Source organism: Tachysurus vachellii, chromosome 9 (assembly GCF_030014155.1).
Source record: "Tachysurus vachellii isolate PV-2020 chromosome 9, HZAU_Pvac_v1, whole genome shotgun sequence".
Lineage (NCBI taxonomy): Eukaryota > Metazoa > Chordata > Actinopteri > Siluriformes > Bagridae > Tachysurus > Tachysurus vachellii.
In genome coordinates this window covers 17,318,452-17,343,033 of record NC_083468.1, presented here as the reverse complement: position 1 = coordinate 17,343,033, position 24,582 = coordinate 17,318,452, and the positions used below count along the sequence as shown (strand labels likewise).

General features: G+C 37.9%; 2 protein-coding genes across 3 annotated transcripts; both read left to right on the top strand.

The window, feature by feature from the left end:
* ces3 (carboxylesterase 3) lies at positions 1-7,127 on the top strand. Its single transcript, XM_060878013.1, has 13 exons — positions 1-192; positions 610-805; positions 1,230-1,368; positions 2,166-2,299; positions 3,801-3,954; positions 4,406-4,510; positions 4,682-4,789; positions 5,033-5,173; positions 5,281-5,361; positions 5,644-5,785; positions 5,882-6,031; positions 6,235-6,307; positions 6,865-7,127. Exons 1-13 carry the CDS (start codon positions 129-131, stop codon positions 7,028-7,030), a joined length of 1,653 nt encoding a protein of 550 aa, XP_060733996.1. The 5' UTR covers positions 1-128; the 3' UTR covers positions 7,031-7,127.
* A 749-nt stretch (positions 7,128-7,876) lies between these two features.
* kiaa0513 (KIAA0513 ortholog) lies at positions 7,877-24,278 on the top strand. Of its 2 annotated transcripts, XM_060878011.1 has the most exons (13): positions 7,877-7,990; positions 12,187-12,632; positions 13,106-13,205; positions 13,482-13,555; positions 14,102-14,172; positions 14,746-14,950; positions 15,117-15,157; positions 16,449-16,527; positions 17,128-17,205; positions 17,835-17,864; positions 19,614-19,694; positions 19,820-19,914; positions 22,515-24,278. In XM_060878011.1, exons 2-13 carry the CDS (start codon positions 12,271-12,273, stop codon positions 22,562-22,564), a joined length of 1,266 nt encoding a protein of 421 aa, XP_060733994.1. In that variant the 5' UTR covers positions 7,877-7,990; positions 12,187-12,270; the 3' UTR covers positions 22,565-24,278. The 2 variants fall into 2 exon arrangements, with proteins under 2 accessions (XP_060733994.1, XP_060733995.1); XM_060878012.1 differs by lacking the exon at positions 17,835-17,864.
* Positions 24,279-24,582: the final 304 nt, after the last annotated feature.

Sequence of the window (24,582 nt, the reverse complement as noted above, 5' to 3'; positions counted from 1 at the left end):
CTGTGTGATTACTTGTGCATGTGAATTAGTGCTTAAATGAATATGTGAGCCTGCGTGGGCGTGTGTGGGTACTATTTATTGGTCTGAGCATTCTGTCTCTCCCAGGTTCTCTCTGTGGAGCTGCAAAGATGAGAGCCCTGCTCATTCTGTGTTTGGCTGCTGCCTCTGTTTGGACGGCACCAACTCAAACAGGTATGAATTTGTGTTATATAAAAAATAAGAAGTAATAGGCTGCATTTCCTTTGCTTGTTTTGCTTATTTTTTGTGGGAACAGAAAATGGTGCAATATAAATACATAGACATACATAGTTTGCACTTCTTGTTGATGTTTAAGAATGTTAAGTAGGTTTAATCTGAAAATGATTAGTCATTCATTTAATATGATCTCATATGAGTTGCTGAATGAAAATGAACAAAAGAGTATATTGAAACACAAAACATTCCCTTTATATAACTTACCTGGAGCATACTGCACAAATTAAATCTAGTGTAGCATTTTTTTTCTTTTTAGCTCTAATTTGTCTATGTCTACATTTCATCGAATTTATCTAAGTACTGATTTGTATGTAGACTCTTTTTACCGATTAGTGACCTCCTTGCTCTGTGCAGATTCTGGTCCTGTGATTGTTCTGAAACACGGCAGTGTTCGTGGCAAGTACATAACAGTAAGAGGCTTGGATAAAGTAGTGGAACAGTATCTGTCCATTCCTTATGCTCAGCCACCCGTGGGCCCTCTCCGTCTGGCAGCCCCCCAACCTGTTGAACCCTGGGAGGGGGTGAGAGATGGCACACAGCACTCTAACATGTGAGTTTGGTCCACTAGTTGTAATATAAGACATTTTTCTCTTTGATGATATACAGTGTGTTCAGATGTTCAGAATTTCTCTAGAAAGCCAATGTTTAAAAAAAAAAACATTTAAAAAAATCATATAGCACCACATTTTCTGAATCTATATGTGTTCTTATTAATAATACTTATAAACCTGATTTATTTTATCTAGCCAAGTTTCTGAAATGCCTAAAAGGTGCTTATGCCATACTTTGTGCTGCATTTCTATTAGAAGTTCTCTACTTTTCGTTTACTATTATTATAATTACTATTATAAAAACTATTATTTTGAACTCCTATAACAACTACAACCCATATCCTCACCCAGTTTGATAACTCTTTCAGTTGGTTTTGTCTTTATTCTTGCCTTTTTTTCCTGACTTATATTAACGTGACAAAGATGTCTTCAGGACCCAGATGACATTAAGTTGGTGTCAGAATTTATGTCCATGAATTTCACTCTTACGTCTGTCTCAGAGGACTGTCTTTACCTAAACGTGTATACTCCTTCTCAACGCCTAGCATCAGAAAAGTTACCCGTGAGTACAGTAATCAGATACACGTATTCACTGACTACATCAATTATTTCTATGTGTTTCATTAGATATCAAGAAATGCAACTGATGTTTGCTGTATCTACACAGTAAATAAAAGCTGTTGACTGTTCCAGTAACTTTGTCCTTTGCACTCTTGTTCAGTCAAAACTTCAATGGCAATAAGGCTAAAAGTAAACATCCAGAGGTCTTTTCACTAGTCTCAGATTGGCAGTGTTAGTCAAGAAATATAAAGATATCAAAGATATATAAAGAGGGTTTTATAGATTTTCCGGCTAATTTTTCCCAAAATTATTTCCACATAGTTGGAGGCACACAACTGTCTAGAATTTCTATGTATGATTTAACATTAAGATTTCCCTTCACTGGAACTAAGAGTCCTAAACCAGTTCTAGCATGACAATGCCATTGGAACAAAGCAAGCTTCATCAACATATGCTTTGCTGAGGTTGGAGTGGAAGATCTCAATTGATTTGCACAGAGCCCGGAATTCATCCTCAATTAACAGCTTTAGGATAAACTGCAATGCTAAATGTGTAACTGGTCTTCTCACCCAACATCAGTACCCGACCACACTAATGCTCTTGTTGCCAAATCTCCACAGCCACGCTTCGAAATCTAGTGAAAAGCTCCATTTAATATATATACATAACTATATATGGGTTTGGAATGGTGTGTGTGATGGTCAGGTCTTCTACATGCTTTTGGCCATATAGTGTATGTTTCTGGCTGTCAAATTCTTCTAAATGTGAATCTTTGAGCAGTTCTGTGTGTAATCTCAGGTCATGTTCTGGATCCATGGAGGGGGCCTGAATATGGGTGGATCTATTTCATATGATGGATCAGTGCTGGCAGCCTATGAAAACATAATTGTTGTCATCATCCAGTATAGGCTCAGCATAACAGGCTTCTTCAGGTGAGATACATGGCATTTTTCACAGCTAATTCACCAACATTACTCACAATGGGGATTTACGCTCACAGACCAGCTTAATAGTACACCTGCTCTTTCATATAATTATCGACTCAGCACAGTGCATAACAGCATGCAGATACAGATCAAAAGCTCACATGTTTTTTATGTTCACATAAAAAAAGGCCACACTAACTTAAATAAGCACTCTATGCAACCAAGGTGAGCACAAAAATCATCCACAGCATTCACAGGCTTCTGAAACTAAACTGTTGAAGATCACAAAAACATCACCTGACCTCAATAGACCACTCACTCACTCATTTTCTACCGCTTATCCGAACTACCTCGGGTCACGGGGAGCCTGTGCCTATCTCAGGAGTCATTGGGCATCAAGGCAGGATACACCCTGGACGTAGTGCCAACCCATCGCAGAGCACACACACACTCTCATTCACTCACGCAATCACACACTACGGACAATTTTCCAGAGATGCCAATCAACCTACCATGCATGTCTTTGGACCGGGGGAGGAAACCGGAGTACCCGGAGGAAACCCCCGAGGCACGGGGAGAACATGCAAACTCACACACAAGGCAGAGGCAGGAATCGAACCCCCAACCCTCGAGGTGTGAGGCGAACGTGCTAACCACTAAGCCACCGTGCCCCCTCAATAGACCATTTTAGCCAAATTGATAATTGTGTAGGAAATGAGCAGGGCTGCATGTGTTCCTAATAATATGTTCAGTGAGTGCATTATTACAGTGCATTATACATTAATTATGTATAATGTTTATTAATATGGAGTAACATAAAACTGAGGAGTAAGAAAGTTACACACCATAACATTTAAAATGCTCTCCTGATTTCAGGGGTAAAGTATATGAATAGTTTCCAATATCATGCATTGTAAAATATTTTACCTCTAACAAACCTCTCAAACATGCTAATTAGAATGCTAACTAACAGAGTTATAATAAATGGGTTGAGAACAAAAATGTAAATAATAATAATTATAATAATAATAATAATAATAATAAGTATTAGGTGTTGGATTATAGGGAAATAGCTTCATTAGTAAGACTTTGCTATGAAATCCCATTAACACGTATTCATATATAAGCAAACATGAATATGACTATGCAATGGCAAAATAAATATTTAGAATGAGTCAAGAAGTATAGTGTCAAATGTTGTGAGTTTAAATTTCTATTCTACAGCAAATGTATCTTAAGCACATTGACCTTAACTGAACAAGTGAATTTAAATTGCTTATATTGAAATTTTCATAGTATTTTTATTTATACATTAAATGTTGCTACATTTATTCATATTTCCATTTATTATTATTATTATTATTATTATTATTATTATTATTATTATTATTATTATTATTATTATTATTATTATTATTATATGAAATTCCATATACTTAGTGCACTTAGTGTGCATTATTTCAATGAGCTGTTTATGATGTTCAGGATGGTATTTTATATGTCTCAGCACTGGAGATAAACATGCCCAAGGTAACTGGGGCTTTCTGGACCAGATTGCAGCACTTCAATGGGTACAGCAGAACATTGAGAGCTTTGGTGGAGATCCTCAGTCAGTCACTATTGCTGGGGAATCTGCAGGAGCAATCAGTAGCTCCCTTCTGGTATGTACAATTTAAGAGATCAGTACATTTGCAATGCCTCACAATTCCAGGGTCCCCAATTAGACCTGGAGTTCATCTTATTGCCCCCTGTGCAGCAATAAATTACTGCCTGTGCTTTGCATGGGTTTCTCAGGTGAATGTGAGTGTGTTTGGTGCCCTGTGATGGATTCTGTCCCATGTGGGATAATTTTTTCCACCTTGCTTCCAGATTGGGTCTATGCCCCTGACCAGGATAAAGAAGAATAAAGATGAATGCATGGGTGGATAGATGGGTGGATGAATGGATGAATCGATGGATGCATACATGGATGAATAGATGAATAGATGGATGGATGAATGAATGGATGGATGAATGTATGGATGGGGGAATTCAGAAAATTTTGAAAAATATGTGTTTACAAAATACATATTTTACATTGTTTACAATTTTTGTGGATGTTGCCTCTTTCAGACCCTTTCCCCACTTGCCAAAGGGCTGTTTCATCGAGCCATCTTTCAGAGTGGGACAGCAACCGTGGTACCTTACTCAAAAAAAGACACCACAGCCTTTGCCAAGGTTTTTTATTTATATTCTTCCCAGTAAAGCAACTCATGTAGCACACAATATAAGTAGTATCTGTAAAATTAAAAATTAAGTTAAATTAAAAATTATTATGTGGGATTGATTTACAAGCACTGCATTTATAGAACATCACAGTGCAATCATCAAAACAAACTGTGTGTTTAGGTAATAGCAAATGTCACAGAATGCGATAATAACTCAGAGCTGCTGGTCAAGTGTTTAAGAGAAAAGACAGAAGAGGATATGATAAAGGCAATGAAGGCTGTTAAAAAGGTGAGCTCTATTATAATTATATTTTTAAATTATGATTATTACAGTTGTCTTAGACATTTTTAAACAACTTCTGAAACGTGATTAGAAGCAAACCTGATCTGTACAAAGATTTGAATAAATATGAATAAATGAATGAATGAATTTCAATTATTATTATTATTATTATTATTATTATTATTATTATTATTATTATTATTATTATTATTATTATTATCATTGTTGTTATCAACTGATTTCCTATAGCACAAAATCTTCCTTGGAGCCACAGTGGATGGGGAATTTCTGACAGACATAGCAGAGGAGGTTTTGAAGAGCAAGAATTTTGAGAAAGTTCCAGTGCTAATAGGTGTGACAAACCATGAATTTGGTTGGATCCTCCCTTTGGTGAGTGAGTAAATGAACTGAACAATGATTACTGCTGTCATTCTTTGTTGCTGCAGGTGGCAAGTGGTTATAGTGTTGTCAGTAGTTTCTGCGATTTTCTGTTTCAGATTTTTGCACCTCCAGGGTGGGAGAAAGGGATGAACAGAGAGGCAGTGACTCTGGTGGTAAACCAGTTGGTCCCAAATGCGGTAATGTCCGTTTCAAATACTTTGCTAAACATGAATTTGAGTCAAGGAATTTTATTAGAAAATGTCTCCCTCTGCTGGACACAAGCCTCATAACTTTCCATGGCATTCAGCATGCGTGATTGTGTGTGTGTGTGTGTGTGTGTGTGTGTGTGTGTGTGTGTGTGTGTGTGTGTGTGTGTGTGTTACCACTGTTACACTGTAATGTCTGAATTATTTGCATTCCCTTTTACAGAATCTTCAGCTTTTTAAACATATCTTTTTAAACATAAAAATATTTTTTAGACTTCTGGAGCCAGTAATTTGATAATTGATGAATACCTAAAGCATGCTCAGACTCCAGAGGATATAAGAGATGAGTTTACCCACATGATCGGGGATCTTTTCATGGTGTTCCCAGTGCTAAAGGTGGCTGATTATCATAGAGGTGAGATTCATTAAAAATGCTTTCCAAGCCCACAGCTTGATGATACAGATGATGAAGTCAGTTTACCTTCTCTAACTGTTTCTTGTTCTCTAACAGATGCTGGAGCAAACGTGTACATGTATGAATTTCAGCATCGTCCCAATATTTTTAAAGACAGCAGACCGAGCTTTGTGAAAGCTGATCATGCAGATGATCTTGTCTTTGTTTTTGGAGCCTGCTTTTGGAATAACCATATTACAGTAACAGGTACACATGTAATAGACCTCAGTAGTAAACTGGTGACTGTAAACCAATCCGAAAACAAAGCAACTGAATTTCATTTCTATGTCATTTTTAATTGAGAAGCTCAAGTTTTTGTTATATGTGTTGTATAGCCATTACAATGATGATAATTATTATAATGACTGCATATTATTTAAGCTAACAGTGATTTACTACTTCACCACCAGGCACAATAACTGAGGAAGAAAATCAGCTGTGTAAAACAATAATGGGATACTGGGCCAACTTTGTTCGCACAGGGTGAGGCTGAAAAAGCACACAAATTGTAGTTCAGGTCATCTAACCAGAGAGTGCTGGCAGCTAACAAACAAACTATGTTAAGTAATGTATTTGAAGAGGTAATGGGCTGTAAGGTAATTAAAATGATATCCCTATGATGTTCTTAAAAAGTTGCTTATGTAATGTTTCTAGTTAGGAAAAACAGTGAACATTATGACACAATTGTTTTAACATGATTAACCATGAAATGATCATTTAAAAAACTTTTTAAACTTTTTTCTCAAATTCTGACTGGTAAATTAAAATAGTTTAGAAAATTAGAACAATTTATGTTTAGGAAATAAAACTTCTTGAAAACTGTGATTTTCTATAGTCTAAAATTGTTTGTAGAGTAGTGAGAATAAAACTGAACTGTAGTGAAACAAATATTTTATGTAATTTAGGCAACAGTAACAAAATATATTTTAAAGAATAAACTATTATGTGTAGAATATTAACTAATAGGTTAGATGATTTGTTCTTGTTTCCGTGCCTAATACATACAGAAATAGTCCTAACCTTGTTTATTTGTCTCATAGCTCACCCAATGGACCTGGTCTGGTAAACTGGCCCCTCTATGACGCCTCTAATAAGTATTTGACACTGGGATTGAAACAAACAGAGGGACAAGGACTCAGACAGGACCAATTGCACTTCTTCACTGTGGAGCTGCCTCAGAAGATTTCTGCACTACATACAGCCTGAGAAGCATATCTACTACTTTTAAAATCTTTTTTTAATTTGATTTCTACTAAAAAATTGGTTTCAAATTATCACGTCATATTATATATTTCTGGAAGCATTCACAAGTGTCTTGTTTTTATTTTCTGATTGTGTTGTAATGTCTAATTCACAGAAATTTGGAATGTGGATGCTCTGCATAATCCAATTATAATAATTATCTGAATCGATTAAATTTCTTTATAACAAAAAAAAAATCAGAGATAGTGTAATTTTTTCTGTATGGGATATTTATTTAATATTTATGGCAGAAGTCTACAGATCCAGTTGTTTTTATCTCTGCCACCAGGAACATATGGGGGATGTACTGTACTGTAGAACATTGCATTTTGGGTTTTAGGGTAACAAAGTTAATTATTTGTCTTATAACTTCAAGACAAAAGGATTATTTAGTTTTGTGTCTTATGGAAAGTTGTTGATGTAATTATAAACAGATAAAAAAATAACGTCGTTCTTCAATAAATAAAAAATATAACAGTTGGCAAATCGTTGTTGTGTAACAGGATTAAAACTGTTTCATGCTGTTATATGAAAATAATCCCTTGTGATTCTACCAACTCCGTCATTTATTATTTTTTTTCATTATTTTTCACCCCAGTCACGTGTTTGTGTGGGAGAGTTATTGGTAACGACGTGAGAAAAGCACAATATATGATCCTTTTAACATTTCCCTGAGTTAACTACTGATGTTAGGGGGGAGACGGAGAGAAATAACGGTAGGGAATAGTGAGGAAACACCGCGATTCTTCCCCAAAAGTCGTGGTAAACAAACACGCTCTGTGCACGAGCGTCACGTGATTTGCTGGCGTCATTGGATTCCCGTCCTCCTAAGCGATCGAGCGTACTGCGCATGCGTGCGCCTTGACTACTGAGACAAACGTAGACGCTGCCGAGAAAACGATACGCAGCTTCACCTGACTTCGGGTAAGTTTCACCTATTCAACCTTAGTGAGAAAGCGAAACGCATCGGTTACACAAAAACACATAGTTTGCTCTGGTGTATGTTGTCATTTTTGTTTTGCACCGGATTGCATTTTACTCAGTTTACTCAGCTGAATTAGTGAGACAGCTGAACACGACCAGGATGTTCAGAGGTAACTTACACATAAACCACAGCCTTTTCTGTTTCCACTTGTGTTAGCTATATATGATGCATGTCTTGTTTAATGCCCTTCTATAACAGCATATACGTAGATTGTGTTGTTTACAACGGAAGGAGGTTTCACAGCATTGTGGGCGGGGTTTCATAGTATTATGGGTGGGGTTTCACATCATTATGGACGGGTCCTTATTTTGTTTCCGTAAACCTTTGAATTCTTAATAAATGCCATTTAAGTTGAATAGAAATTTGTTGACCAGCAAATAATACTGGGATGTGGTTAAGGTGTTCGACTACTACTCGGAAGGTCATGGGTTCGGATCCCAGGTCCACCAAGTTGCCACTGCAGGGCCCCTGAGCAAGGCCCTTAACTCTCAATTGCTCAGGTGTATAAACAAATAAAAATGTAAGGCACTCTGGATAAGAGTGTCTGCTAAATGCTGTAAATGTAATACCGAAATATATTACATCAATAAGCACATATGTCTGTGCAAATTTGTTTTTAATGAACTTATCTGAAATTCAGTGTCATTTTATTACATTCCCTTAAATAATATATATGAAGCATCAATTACATTTATTTAGATTTACAAATTCAGTTTTCAGGTATACAGATAAATGCATTCAGTCCATTTAGATTTTCTGATTCATCTGTTCAAATCTAGTCACATCCCACAACTTATTCATACTTATGGCTGTCCTGTTCAGTGGGTTGCCTTTCCTGGTACCCAGTGTTCCCAGGATCCATAAAATTAGGGGTTAAGTAGAGCTACATCTTTTCTGTAAAATTCTACATTCTTCTTTGATGAATCTGTTGGTTTAAATGTAGGTTTTGGTCTGTCTATGCTATTACTGAACAACTTGTTGAGATTGTAATGAACATTTGCCTTGGGAAGGAAAGTACATGTTCTCAAAACTCAGAACAGGAAAATCCCTCCTCCCCTGTGCTTTTCCTGTTTGGGAATTACTTCACTATTCATGCAGGAAGTGTCGAAGTGCATCGATTAACAATTGTAGCCAACATACTCGCTGAAGTGAACTTCCGTCCCAGACATAATCCTTTTTTCGTTTATCTTAAATCTTGTCCTTGGGTTGCTGCTCTGATGTGTGCCCAGCTGCTGTAGTGTTTAGACTTATCATGAAACCCTGTTGCTACAGTGGTTTCTATTTCAAGGCTGTAGTTTGATAAATCAAGAGTGAAAGATACACTAAACATGAAGGTTGGCTTCAGTCTTAAAATAAGAAAGGAAGCACACATCACACATACCGCAACTTTATGTCATTAAATGATCCTTTTAAATGAGTTTAAATTAAATTTGACTAATTAAGGAACTCTCACCACATGCTACAGTATAAAGCATACACCTGTGGTGGAGAGTGAAAAATGTTCACCCTGAGACAGAATATGTGTAAATAAGATCTGTATATAAGATGGGTGTTTTTAGAACACAGGATGTGGCACGTTTTTCAGCAAACGACATCATGATTTAGTTTCATCCCGTCTAAAGGAGACAGCGAGCAAAAATAGTTTTAATAGTGAAAATATTTGAAAAGAAAATCTACGTAATACAGCTGTTATGACACTTGTTGACAGTACTGAAGGCTACCAACATTGTAATAGCAATGGTGAACCATCGATGTACATGATAACAGACACAAAATATATTATTATCCTTATTACTTTAAGCTCTCTTTGGAGAATGGTTTTGTTTATGTAATTCCACTTTCTGCACAAGTCTGAATCACACAGACTGACAACATAAGCAGAATACATGTCCTTGTGCAGTCTGTTATAAAATTCAGAAAACAAATTTACTGGGATCTTAAAGGATGTCTGTAATCACATGCCGCAGAAGAAGGGGCTGTTTTTTTCTTAAATGTACAAGTTAATAAGTGTACTCTATAAGTGTAATCAGAGATTTAATAATTAAATTAAGAATTAAAATTGGCAGATTGCCTTTGGTACACCCGAACTTCTCTCCATCCAACATAAAAACAATAGCTTAACTCCTTTTGGATTGCAAGAAGAATTGGTGGACAGATGGAGCAGCGATGCTGGACAGCAGCCTTCATTCATTTGCTGGAATTCTTAAGACTCCCTTCATTCTTAAACAAGCAGTCGATTTCTTTCCTCAGCCTATACAGTTTCAAGCCACTGATGCAAAACTTTCTGTTAGGGGTTAATATGTCGTTCAACACACACATCACCAAGCATGAGAGTAACGCGACTGAAAATGTATTTAGACAGTTACTCTACCTACCAGAATGCGTAAAATAGCAGACTGACTGAAATCTCTTGCTTTTATGACACTCTGACGATGGCAGTGATGAAATGAGTTGGATTTCCTTAGGGGAAGTGAATGAACGTGTTGCATAACAGGGTACATGTATCACTATATAAGATAAAACTCTCTGTGGTGAGCAAATATTTTCTCATCGCCCATAGCATAGGGTTCAATGCAACGAATGACTCTTTTTTTTTCTACTTAAATATGAACCAGGGTTTGTTTTATCAGCATCAGTACACATAATTAATCTGTATGCTAAACATAGATAGATAGATAGATAGATAGATAGATAGATAGATAGATAGATAGATAGATAGATAGATTGCAATCACCATGGTAATGTAGAAAGCAGCATTTTTTGAAAATCCCTTATTTTCAAAGCCTTTTGAACATTGTGACCTTGCTTGCTGCTGAGTACACTACCAATTTACCCCTCCTCCCTCTCTCCCATCACCCGAGGCTATTTCGTTTCTCGTTCACTCTGCACCCATCTATTCTCCCTGTCTCGCTCTGCTGCTCACCCTCCATCTACTGTCCTCCTTTGATCTTTTTTTGGCTTAGAAACCCACAGATCTGGCACCCACACACCCACTCCTACTCTCTAGCCTCTCATCTCAAGGGCTGGTAGTAATGGGGTACAAACATGGAGGCGTTGATGGACAGAGGATAAAGAGCCGTGGGCTGGAGATGGAGGATTGGGGTTACTGAAAGGTGTTGTTTGTAGACGCTGTTTGACCCTGTGTTTTTAGAGGAGACAGGGCAGTACGAGGTTTGGCATCATGTTTAATGAACACTGACACCATATTAGCTGCTTTTGCCCCGAGACCTTCTCTTTGGTCAGTTTTGTTTTTTTGTGCATCAGCCAAGTCACGCTTCTGCAGTACTGCGTTATATAACCGTACAGTCCCGGAGCCATCCTCTGTTGCCTAGACAGTGTAAGGGGGTGTTGTTTATGACTGCACTCTGAAGCTTAGAGAACATAGGACGAACATAGTTTAGAAGATCTTAGGATTGTTTTATATATAGTTAGTGAACTGTTTATTATTTACTTTGTTCAGTGAAATAATGTTTGCTGCTTTACTTTCAACTAATTTTCATTATTTTTGAAGGTGCTTTTGCTATTCAGAATTTTATTTATAAGTGCGTGTGTGTGTGTGTGTGTGTTTACTACCAAATGAAATGTCAGAATTGAAGTGTTTTCCCAAGTTTCCACACATATGTTTCAAATTAGGTGTTCACATCACTTCTACAGGAAATGGATGGCTCTCATGCACAAAATGAAGAAACTGTCTAAGCTATTTATATCCTCTTATCAATACATATTTCCTTACCATGATATGTTTCCTTAAAACAAGACTTATTCTTATTATGGCTGTGGACAAGCCCTAGTGCACTTTAGGAGATATTGAAAGCATCATTTAATCTGGAAAATATGTTTGGTCAATATAACCAACACACTGGCAGAAACCATACTGTCTGTCTTTATGTACCACAGACATAATAACCCATGGCTTTTGCAATGGACTTTTGAAACCGTTGAGATTTCTTATTGAGACATCTTTTTAAGAGGCTTAGTTTGCTTGTGCTCAGCATTGTGTAACGTGTTAGTCACCCACTGAAAACGGTGGCAATTTATTGGAATAAAGGAACACAAGCCATAAAACAGAGCATTCATGTATTATTTTAAATAACACTTGTATGATGATATAATGAGCTTTCTATTGCTTTCTCAGGTTCAGCTTCTGGGAGGTGAACCAGGAAGAAGAGGTGTGTCACCAAGGCAATCAGTTCAGACTCTACTGCCCTCTTGTATCACTATGGAGGGGCCTGCAGTGGAAAACCTCATAGACTTTGACATACCTTCCAGCACAGACGTGACCGCACCCACAACCATTGGTCCGCCTGACTTGTTATCAGCTGAGCCTCTTGTCCCAGATACTGTGTCTGAGCTCCCAAAGCCCATGGCCCCAAGACCAGTTGTGTACGAAAAAGAGGTAGATGCCGAAGACAGCGATGTAACAGAGTCTGCAGACAGTGAGAATGACGCCACCGATTCACCCTCTCACACTTCTAACTCCCGCCGCTCATCTTCATCATCCAATCACAGTGCTGAAGACGCTGATGTAGCGGAACGGCGAGAATTCATGAAAGCTTATGTAGAGAAGTTGTTTCACGGAAGGTGAGGAAGTGATGTTGATTTTAAATTTAAAGTCTCTTCTCATCTCTTTTCTTTTTTGAATGCTGTATGGATGTGAACATTTTGATGAAATGATTCCTAGATTAAAACTGTGCACTTAGAGCCTGGAGGTATAAAGTGTTTAGCTACAGAATCAGTATGAAACTGCAGGCATGTGATTGTCAGCCACTGATGTTCTGGGGAAAAAGGTTTGAGGAATAAGATAACATAAATGTCTCATAGAGTTAAATCTGTTTTTAAGCATTTACAATAATAAAAAGCAAAAATTGTGTGGGGTAAGAACCAAACAATCAAAGATATTGATGTGTTTGGACTTTTTTTTTTTAAGAACAGTAAGGCCCCGTATCTATATTAGAAATTTCTTTTTATTTTATTTTTAACATTTTTATTAATTGATCTGTCTCTTTGTTTTCTCTCTCAACCCCCCACACCTTCACCCTCCCGCTCTGTTTCAGGGAGGACTTTGACCAGGAGGAGAAAGCCCGCTTTGGCGAGTTGTGTAGTGGAGAAAACGGCAAGGGAAGGGAGTGGTTTGCAAAATACGTCAGTGTGCAGGTGTGAGGAGGGGAGAAGCTCTTCAGACCAAGTCTAAAAGTTTATGTTTAGCATATACACACAGTACATTAGAGCACTTGTGTAGCTCTTACCAAGTAAACTAGGTCCAACAGAGTACATACAAACATATAGTGTTTGTTACTTCAAAACTTTCCATGCATATCCCAGTTATAAGCAAGTAGTTGGCCTCATAGCAGCTGATATATTTGATGTATATGATATATGACCCACTAATATTTGGCATGTATGAGCATAAAATTATTTGGTTTCTTTCAGCGCTGCAACTCAAAGTGTGTGACTGAGCAGACCTTTTACCGACTGGTGCAGTCTTTTGCAGTCGTCCTGTTTGAGTAAGTGTGCAAAAAAAATCCTCAGAAAATCTGTGCAACTTGGCTGAGATTCTGGAGACAAGCTGCTGGTTGTGTGGCTCAATAAACATTTAGTAACACCACGTTTTCTCCTCTCCATCTGAGTATATGATCCATATTACAATAGCAATATTGCAATAATCCCTCTGTTTTTAAACTCAACAAGCATTATTTATGGAAGCGAAGCATATAATTATTTTTGAAATGCCAGGAATAATAATCAGTGCTCTGGTCCAGCTTCTCTGTATGTCTCGTTGTGTAGTTGAGAATGAATGATATTACTGTTAGCTCTTGGTTAGTTTGTCCTAAATTGGAGTCTGATGATCAAACTGAGCGGATAGTGGGTTTATTTATGCTTTATTTGGACAAACAGTCGTGCAGCTTTGCTGGCATTCATTCCACAAGTTAATTTCCTGAAGCTTTCCGCTATAGTCAATATTTGCACATGTACAGTATGTGCGTGGGTTAAATTTGATTTTGCATTACTACCCTGACCTTCATCTGACCTCTGTTTTAACCGACTGTCAGATGCTACCAGATGGATGATTACAGCCCTGCCAAGCACTTAATGACCATGTGCTTCACCTACTATTACATCGGTAAGACATGGAAGAAAGGGAGTGTTCTTGAATGGGCATGTGTATTTTACCTGAATTTAATTTGAAAGTGGGTCAAATGAAAACCTCAAAAGTGCAACACAAATTAGAACTGAATCAAAACAATTTCTAGAGAAATCCGGGTGTTTGTTAATTCCCAGAACACATGCACTGAACGAATCGGAGATTATGTAGGAATATTATACACCTAGTATTTACAGTGTATTTACAATGTATTTTTTTCAAAATGTTTTCTTTTGACCCTATTAAACCATATTTGTGGCTTTGTTGTTTTTTTAAATACCATGTTAACTCATCTCATAACCCTAGTCTTTAAGTGCCTTACATTCATTTGAAAAACAATGGCATGTTTTGACAATTATTTTTAAAAATGCCACATAAAGGAAATAAGTTGTTTTAGCCTCTCCACCTATTGTTCTGTGAATACTGTGTGTGTGTGTGTGCGTGTTTGTGTGCACTTGTTTGTGTGTGCGTGTTTGAGTGTGCGTGTTTGTGTGCGTCTGTGTTTGTGTGTACGTGCCATCACATTTAGTATGTTAATCCACCATCTCTCAGGGAAGACACAGCTGTCACCTACAGAGCTCCTGGAGAAGCCGAGTGCAGGCTTTGACTCATATCTGCGCAACAGCAAGGTCTGGCTCTCAGGCAAGAAAGACATTGCTGAGAAATTGTTAAAAAACACGACAGCTAAGACGGACATGAAAAGCTTCTTCGGAGGCCTGGAGAGCAAGCTCAGAGGCCCGGCTGCCCGAAAGAATGAGTGAGGAGCGGCACCCTTGCTGAGACATTACTATTACTCTCATTTACTAATTTCACTGAAAAGGCTGCATATTCAAATCACTAGCACTTAAATGGGTCATGACTAATACACCTCAGTTCCTGGTCTCTTTAAGACATCCTTTTTTCCCCCACTGTTTTTTCCACAGAGAGTCAGAGAGCCCAACAGAAAGCAAGCATAAAGAACCAGGTAAATCATTTATATTGAAGTTTTTTAATCTACTAAGGTTATTAGAACTCATGAAGTCAAGAGATGGTTTCATGTCTTTCATCTACAGTATTTTACATAGAATCCACTCCATTCACGGAAGTGACGTGTTAGGCCAAAGTCGGGCCAGCTGTATTTACAACACAGTTTACTTTGGTACATAACATTGGATAGCAGGGCAGTGAACTAACAGCATGTTTGCTTATACTCTAGTTGCTCAGTTTGTTATATTGGTATCATGCTATCAGCTCAGAGGATCTTGTTCACTGGACAAATCACTGTCCAGTCACATGTTTTGGTTGCTCAGAAATCTAATCGGGCTATGATAAAAAGTGCTGGGGCCTAATAACACGTAATAACATGCTGGTGAGTTAGTGAGCTAGTTGATTGCATTAATAACAGGAAATAAATGCATATATGATCGTTGTGTTTAAGCCGGTAACTCTGTTTTAAGGGTTTCAATAGTTCTCCATGTACCTAATTCTGAAAACTTTGCTCTGCCTCATAAAAAAATCAATCAAACATCAAGCTAAATTGCACTGTAGCCAACAAATGTAGTATGTGGCACCACAGAGAGCCGCATTATGTTTGAACATAGCCTACAGTATATACTAACGGAGAAGAATGTGTTTTGCTAAAGTCAGTAAGGAGTAAGGGATTTAGTTTTGTTTATTTTTTACTTTTTCCCCGCAAGTTTATGAGTCCATGTGTCCAGTCTACCACTGTTCAATTAAGACAAGACCAGACATGAATGATGTCTACTTGTACCAGGGCTACTGTTTTGTCCACCTTTTCAGCTATAGGCAGCACATTCATAACGCTATACAATATATGTTTAAATTTAGGTTAACTTCAGATATTAGTGTTTATGCTTTACTGAATTGTACAAGTGAAGTTAAAAAAAGGTGTGATGTGTTTAAAGAAAATACAGGAACAGGACAGACAGGATTCGTTACAGAGCAGGTGTGAAAGGACTGAAAAGCTACTTGGGATCAGATTTGTTATGTACAGATGCATTTGAGACAGACCACTAAAATAACAGCCCAGTAACACTTTTGGTATAAATTTGCCTTTAGTGCATGTGCACATGTCCACGAATGTTTTAGCTTGTAGTGAATCTTGATAGACACATTTTTAAATTCTAAATTTCTTGCTTTTTAAATTGATTGCTTTGTCTCTTAAACTCATAGCTAATGAGTAGTACTTGTGCCTTACTAATGCTTAGACAAGTGTGATGAGTGTGTGTAAATGTGTGTTTTCTCATCTGCTACAGCTTCACCACCTGCATCTCCAGACAAGAAAAAAGGAGAGAAGATATACTTGTACACACACCTGAAACAGCAACCAATCTGGTGCGTGATTCACTTGTTGTCTTCAGTTTTTTTTTAAAGCCGCAGAGTGTTCAAACTGTGTCCATGAATTCTTATGAGGTTTTGTTTCAGTAATGTTTGGTCAAAATAAAACCTTATTTGTTTCTGGCCGTTATCACTTTTATACCAATGTTCTGTTGAAAGCTCAAATCAGATTGTTCAGCAGATGTTGATTAATTTTCTCTGAAAGTAATGCCAGTTATAAGATCATAGATGTTGTTGATGATGTTGTACTTTTCAGGTTCTCAGTCACCTGAAAGGCTTTGTTTTTTTTTGTTTTGGAAGGTAACATTCTAGAGAGTAAATAGATTGAGGGAACGATTTTATAGCTCTTATAATGTAACTAGTAACTAGAACGGACATACCACCACTGTAAACTGAACATGAACACATAAATCACACTTCAGTAATTAATTACAAATAGAGCCATTGGCAAATTGCTGTGCTATAACAAGAGATAAACATTTCAGGAAAGGCTATTATGTGAAAATAAACAGCTTCGGGTTATTAACAGTACCTGTGTATCACGTTGGGTCATATGACACCACTCTGTTCATAGGAATATGATCTTTTTGTTCAAAGGCAAACATTAAGATTTTGGAATGCTGCTTTTTTCGATGCGGTGCACTGTGAGAGGAACAAGAGGTCCCCCACAACGAGGTGAGAGTATCTGTAAAAAATAAAACGAATAAATAAAATAAATATAAATATTCCATGTATTTTGAGTAAAATTTCCATTCTACTTCTGCCTTAATATATTAAAGAGTGACAGGGTTTGTATGTACCAGCTATGCTGCACCCAATGACTTTTTTACACACCTCATTTAAAATAAAAGGTTATAATAAAACAGGTTGCTTCAGGTTTGTTCAACCAGTGGCTTTGAGAACTGGAATTGCCACGAGGTGTGTGATTCTGGGGTGTGACTCTATAAACATTTCACATCATGTGATGTTTGTGAACAAGCATTAGTGACTAAGGTCATGAGATTGCACAAGTTTGAAGAGGATTTTGGTGCCTAGTAATTAGGTACATTGTCTGTCTTAGTGCGAAATGTGTGTGTGTACGTGTACATGTGTGTGTGTACGCGTGCGTGTGTCTTCTACATACTTGCATTCGGTCTGATTCTTTCCTTGCTCTCTGAGCTCACTCTGTCCCCATAGTAGACTGCTGCACCAATCTGCTCAATGACCTCTCTCCCTCTCTCTCTCTCTCTCTCTCTCTCTCTCTCTTTCTCTTCCTGCATGCAATTTTAACTCTTTATCTCCATGTGCCTTGCTGCCTCACACAGGCGGACAGCTGAGGAGGAGAAAGACGAGAGGTCTGTTGTTCATTCTGTCTGCTCTACCAGACACCACTAGGCAGAAAAAGGCCACAGAGAAATAAAAAAGAAAGCAATAAGTCTCAGTTCAGCCGCAGCAAATAGCAATGGTTTAGGGGAAGTTTTGGATGTGTGCATCTCTTGTAAAGCAAGAGGCTCTGTCTTAGATATTCATAGTGTACAGTTGCACAGAAAACTGCAGAGTCATCAGACTTTTTTTGGCAGGAAGTTGTGCACTAAACTGATAACAGTGAAAAGCCAAACAGTAGTAGTGTCCATCTTGCCTCATATTTTTGTATATTTAAAAATGAAGAGTCTTAGTGTTTATTTTGTTTCTACTTACTGAACTAAATTCTGGTTGTATTTGGGAATTAGGTTGTCTCATGTATTTAGTACATTTGCAAATATATTAACAGAAATAGAAACTTTATTATCACTTTAAAAAAACATTGGAAACATTGGAGTTATGGAAACTCCACATTTTAGCTCCACAGCTTTTACGCAACAATGTTACCTGAAAACATTCTCCCCTATGAAATATTCGGAATAGTTCACAAGTCACATGTTCAACAGGAAGTTGAGCATCGTCTGAATTTCCTGGAAGAAGTCTTTTCATTTTTGTTTGAATTGACAGTGACCGGCAAGGTGTTATTCTGAGCAAAATCAAACGTTAGCAAAGTAGTAGATAAAATGTCCTCATGCTGTTAGCATGGATGTTGAGGCTATTCTATGAAACTGCATTAGTGTCTCTCTAGCTCAGAATATTTTTTAAATGGTCCATTACATATCACATTTAAACTGTCCTTCCTTTGCTCGCACTTGACATTCTTAAATGAATACACCAGTGCTCACTGACACTGAACATGTTATGTGCATATGTGCATTTATGGAGGATTAAAGGAATGCTTCAGTAATAGATTTGGATCCTGAGGCCATGATTTCTGAATAGTAGTGTCTGGGCTTCTGTCTCTGGCCTCTGCTTTTCCTTTGTGCATTTTTTTTGGATCATGCGCTAACTTGTAGTTGCATGTTTGCTGCGTACTGTGCAGGTCATCTGCATGCTACGTGTCCTTTTATTTTATGGACAATTTCCTACAACTTTTGGAAATACTAACCTTCTAAGGCCAAATAGAAAATTTAATGGAACAGACACATGCTAGAATCAGATCAGCAACCTGGAAGTATTACCACACAACTAAATAACTATCTAACTAACTAAATGAGAAGTGTTTAAGATCTTCGATTCATAAGAAGATATAGGGAGATTATAAGGAGTAAAGGTTTTGTTAGCTATTACAAAACTAGCATTGCAGGTTTTTAAGGAATTTGGATGACACCTCAGAGGAATTCTGCTTATTTTTTATTTTGCTGAACACATTTTACTTCATGTTGTTTAGTTATTAACCCTGACTGAATCTAACCACAAAACAATAGAGTTAATCCTGAAAAAACTGCTACTAAGCTCTGCTCAATTATGTGTGCATGGGTGCTAATATCAGGCTATTATTGTGTCATTTGTCTGGCCTTTTGCAATGTTTTTCATTGCTCATGAACCTTTTTTCTTATTACTCACTATTGAATTAATCTTAACAAAATTAATTCTGAATTTAAATGCACTAAACGAGAAAAAGTTCATGGCCGTGGTATACCCTGGCTGTGATTTCCCCCTTTTTGGGCTTCCCTAAAATCACTGGAACTGTGAATGACCTCTAACCCTGAGCTTTTGACCTCTCTCCTCAACCTCCTTAGGGAAAAGTGGTGTCACATGACCCAGGAAGAGAAAGACGACAGCTCCAGGATTGAAGAAAACATCACCTTTGGACAGCTCGGGTGAGTAAAGATCATCCTTAGAATGGTGACATTTTGGATAAGAATAAGAGAGGGGTTTTAACTCTTCAATAGTCTTTTACATTTGTTTATTATTAATCATTGCTTCTTTGTTTGTCTGCTTATAGGACCTTCACCCATAATATGATCGCCTTTGGATTGAGTAAGAAACTCTGCAATGAGTTCCTCAAGAAGCAGGCAGTTATTGGAAATCTTAATGAAGGTGAGACCCACAAATACACAAACATACACACACACACACACACACACACACAATTTCTATATTTTCCTCTACTTACTTCTGGCAGCATTCCACCAACCTTTTGATGAAATGATTAACTTGGTTATTTTCTGTGGATACTTTAGGAGATTCAGTTTTATAGTCAATGTACAGTATCTCACAGAAGTGAGTACACTCCTCACATTTTTGTAAATATTTTATTATATCTTTTAATGTGACAACACTGAAGAAATGACACTTTGCTATAATGTAAAGTAGTAAGTGTACAGCTTGTATAACAGTGTAAATTTGCTGTCCCCTCAAAATAACTCATCACACAGCCATTAATGTCTAAACAGCTGGCCACAAATGTGAGTATACCCCTAAGTGAAAATGTCCAAATTGGGCCTAATTAGCCATTTGCTAATGATGGCGTAGGCTATAAAAAGATTGCCAAGACCCTGAAACTGAGCTGCAGCACGGTGGCCAAGATCATACAGCTGTTTAACAGGACAGGTTTCCCTCAGAACAGCCTTCGTCATGGTCGACCAAAGAAGTTGCGTGCACGTGGTCAGCATGATATCCAGAGGTTGTGTTTGGGAATGAATGCTGCCAGAGGTTGAAGGGGTGGAGGGTCAGCCTGTCATAGCTCAGACCATACGCCGCACACTGAATCAAATTGGTCTGCTGTCGTCTCAGAAGGAAGCCTCTTCTAAAGATGATGCACAAGAAAGCCTGCAAACAGTTTGCTGAAGACAAGCAGACTAAGGACATGGATTACTGGAACCATGTCCTGTTTTCTGATGAGACCAAGATAAACTTATTTGTTTGTACAAAGATAAGTGTGTCTTGGCTACAGTCAAGCATTGTGATGGGAGTGTCATGGTCTGGGACTGCATGAGTGCTGCAGGCACTGGGGAGCTACAGTTCATTGAGGGGACCATAAATGCAAACATGTGCTGTGACATACTGTACTGAAGCAGCGCATGATCCCCACCCTTCGGAGACTTGGCCACAGGGCAGTATTCCAACATGATAACAACCTCAAATACACCTCCAAGTCAACCACTGACTTGTTAAAGAAGGTAAAGGTGATGGAGTGGCCAAGCATGTCTCCAGACCTAAACCCTGTTAAGCATCTGCGGGGCATCCTCAAACGGAAGGTGGAGAAACGCAAGGTCTCTAACATCCACCAGCTCTGTGATGTCGTCATGGAGGAGTGGAAGAGGAATCCTGTGGCAACCTGTGACGCTCTGGTGAACTCCATTCCCAAGAGAGTTGAGGCAGTGCTAGAAAATAATGTTGCCACACAAAATACTTTGGGCCCAATTTGGACATTTTCAATAAGACAGGGGTTGAGATATTAATGACTGTGTGTTGTTATTTTGAGGGGGACAGCAAATTTACACTTTTTTGCACACTGTACACTCTCTACTCTTATTATAGCAAAGTGTTATTTCTTCAGTGTTGTCACATGAAAAGATATAATAGAAAATGTACAGAAATGTGAGGTGTGTACTCACTTCTGTGAGATGTCACAAAGTAGCTTTTACAGAAATATGCTTGTAGATATAGATCCAATGAGCAAGCCAGAAGTGACAGCAGTGAGGAAAAACTCCTTTAGTCGACACATGGTAGAAGTCCTGAGAGAAGCCAGACTCCTGAGGACCAGGGGCGATTCTAGAATTTTCATTTTAGGGGGGCTCAGCCCCCAGGGTAGGGTTGTATACTACTAACCTTATTGCAATCCACTATTCCATTGTATTCCCTGTATTTCACTGTAAAAAAAGAATGATGTTTCTCTCTCTGCCATTTAGTGCTTTCAGACAATATAATGATGTGTGTCTAATCATTTCTGCATATTTGTAATGCCGAAATACACAATAATATGTTTTACATTTTAAAAGGTCAATTAAAATAAGTCATGGTCGTTTTCTAAAGTATGTTTTCATGAGTGTTAATCGCTTCATTTTTGTTGGAAGAAAAAACAACTATCACACTGTGATAAGGGCTGAAGTTCTGAACGCAGCGAAGACGCATTGAATGAGAAACCGAACTGTGCATTGGTCCAGTAAACTGCAATTACAAGAACTGCACCAATGCAGATGTCATATCATAGCAATCCATGATGTTCGCTCTCCTCGGCGTCCCTACGAATTGAAAAACGCGCTGAATCCACGCAGACTCAGTTCAGGGGAGGAGCCGAAACATGACGCAGCTTGTCGCCGCTTCAAATGCGTTTTTAAATGGGACTAAAGCGATCAAAAAATAATTAATCAAATAATTTTTTAGGGGGGCTGGGCAGAAGTGGCCTGGGCAGAAAGGGCCTGGTAACACCCCTGCTGAGGACACCGGATAGTGAGGTTATAAATCATTACTCTCCTGCAGCTGTGTACGATGGAGTCAAACAGTTCTAAGTGTGTTGAAAGGATGTTCACTGTGAGCATCCTGTGAATAGAAGTCTTTATGCTTACAGCAGCATTTCTTTGATTCAAGTTGGCAATATATAGGTAGGGTTATCCTCAGAAGAAAGGGTGAGATTTGAGCATAAAGTAAAAGAAAAATGCATGTTTGTTTGTTCTTTTTTTCCTTTTCCATTTTAGAACAATACAAGTTGCTGACTGAGCATATTGAACAGATGGCAGTAGAGTGAATGGCAACTACAGATGACTCCTCTATCCTCCTGTTCTGTCCTACTGTTCGGTTCCCTAATGTGCAACACCGTTCAGCTCCAGGTGGAAGCTTACTCCAGCCTCGCTCATTTATCCTACTGAGCACTGATACAATCCACCTTTATTTGAACAATATTTAATAGTCCAGCAACTGTAGTAAACATATCTAAGAGGTGGTAAAGACATTGCACTTACTTCATTGCTGCTCAGTGTAACTCTGTATACTACTGCTATGCTGCAGCACCACACAAATGCTATGTTTAAGATGCATATCAGAACCTAACACATCAGTTATACTCTCAGTGGTTTGGTCTCATGCAATAACCTGTTTATAATGTACTCAGCATTCAGTAATCTTTTCAATTGATCTAATCCTGGAAGTGTCTTTATTGAGCTGGATGAACTGTAAATGTCTACATGCTGCAGTTCTGTTACCCCTCATCCTATTCATACACTCTCTCACTTTAAATAGTGACAAAATAAACAAATGTATGACAGGGTATTTAGGCTGTAATTCAAACATGTGACACACAATGTCCAACTCTCGAACACGTTATCAGCTGCTCATGTGCACACTATCAAACACTTGTGATGGTGTGATATTGTGTGAGAGGTGGTGTGATTGATGGTGTGTGTGTGTGTGTGTGTGTGTGTGTGAGAGAGAGAGAGAGAGAGAGATGTCAAGTTTGAATTATGCTTAAACAGATGTCCATAAAAAATCTTTTGCCACAGGCTCAGCATTTCCAAACAGTTTATAGTGAGATTTTTTTTTACTTGAAATGCGAGCCCCATATTATTTATGTTCAATACAGTATTAAATGCCTCCTGTATTATCCATGTTGTGCACAAAACTTTAGAGTGAACTTTAAAACTCCAGTCTGTCCAAAGTGCCTTTTACAAATTTCCCCCATGATGTGTCCTTGTTAAATGTTGGAAACATAAAACTCCAGTTTTACATGTTTTATTCCCACACTCTATCTCATTTACTGTGTGGTTGTTTGAGATGTTTTATCCAGTTTTGCATTTGTCTGTAATCTACCTGCACTCCAAGTGTTTTGCAGTGTTTATGAGTTGCGAGCTGTAGTGCTGTGTAACGGCAGTCGTGTAGTGCATTGTCGTGTAATGTAGGGTAGGGTAGGGTAGTGTAGTGTAGTGTAGTGTAGTGTTGTACTGTGCTGCATTCAGTGTGCATGTGAATCCATAAGTGAATTGAGCGTTGCTGTAGTGTAGTTTCATGTCCAGTCAGTAGAGGGCGATCGTGGTACTCCATTTTAGCTGCTGAGCAGTGGAGGAGATTATTAAACAACCCTGGTGTTTTAGAAAGATTTATGTAACTAATGAAGTCTCCTTGCATGAGGATAAGTTAAGGTTAATATATATAATGAACACTTTGTATATACAGAGATTTTATGATGATGATGATGCATTTTGCATTGCTACACAATGACTGGTTCACAAAGGGATCACTGGATTGTCAAATGTTTCATTTATCTATCTAAGTCTATATGTTGACATATGGTGCCTGGATATTTAATGGATAGTGCATCCCTTTTGTTGGGAAAATGTGTGCTTTGCAAATCCTGTTTGTCTCCCTAATGTACTGTGAATGCTTTGCTTTAAAACCTTCATGTTTCCTGTTGGAATGTACCTGTTAGATTATGCCTGTTATGTGCTAATAATAAAAGATGTCTATCCTGATGTGTAGTCAACTTTTTTCAATGAAAATACCCTATTTAATTTCATTCAGTTTTATGGGTAGAGCACTTTTAACAATAGACATATACCACAAAGCAGCCACAAAGCAGCTTTATAGAACTCTACAGATGTAGATCTATATCTCTAAAAAAAAAAGCAAGCCAAATGCAACAGTGGCAATGAAAAGCTTCTTGAGACAACACCAGAAAAGACTTTAAGAGGAACCAGACTCAAACGAGAGCCCGTCCACTTCTGTGTGGAATTCTAAACGATTACAGTAATTATATTTAACTTTTAACATTAA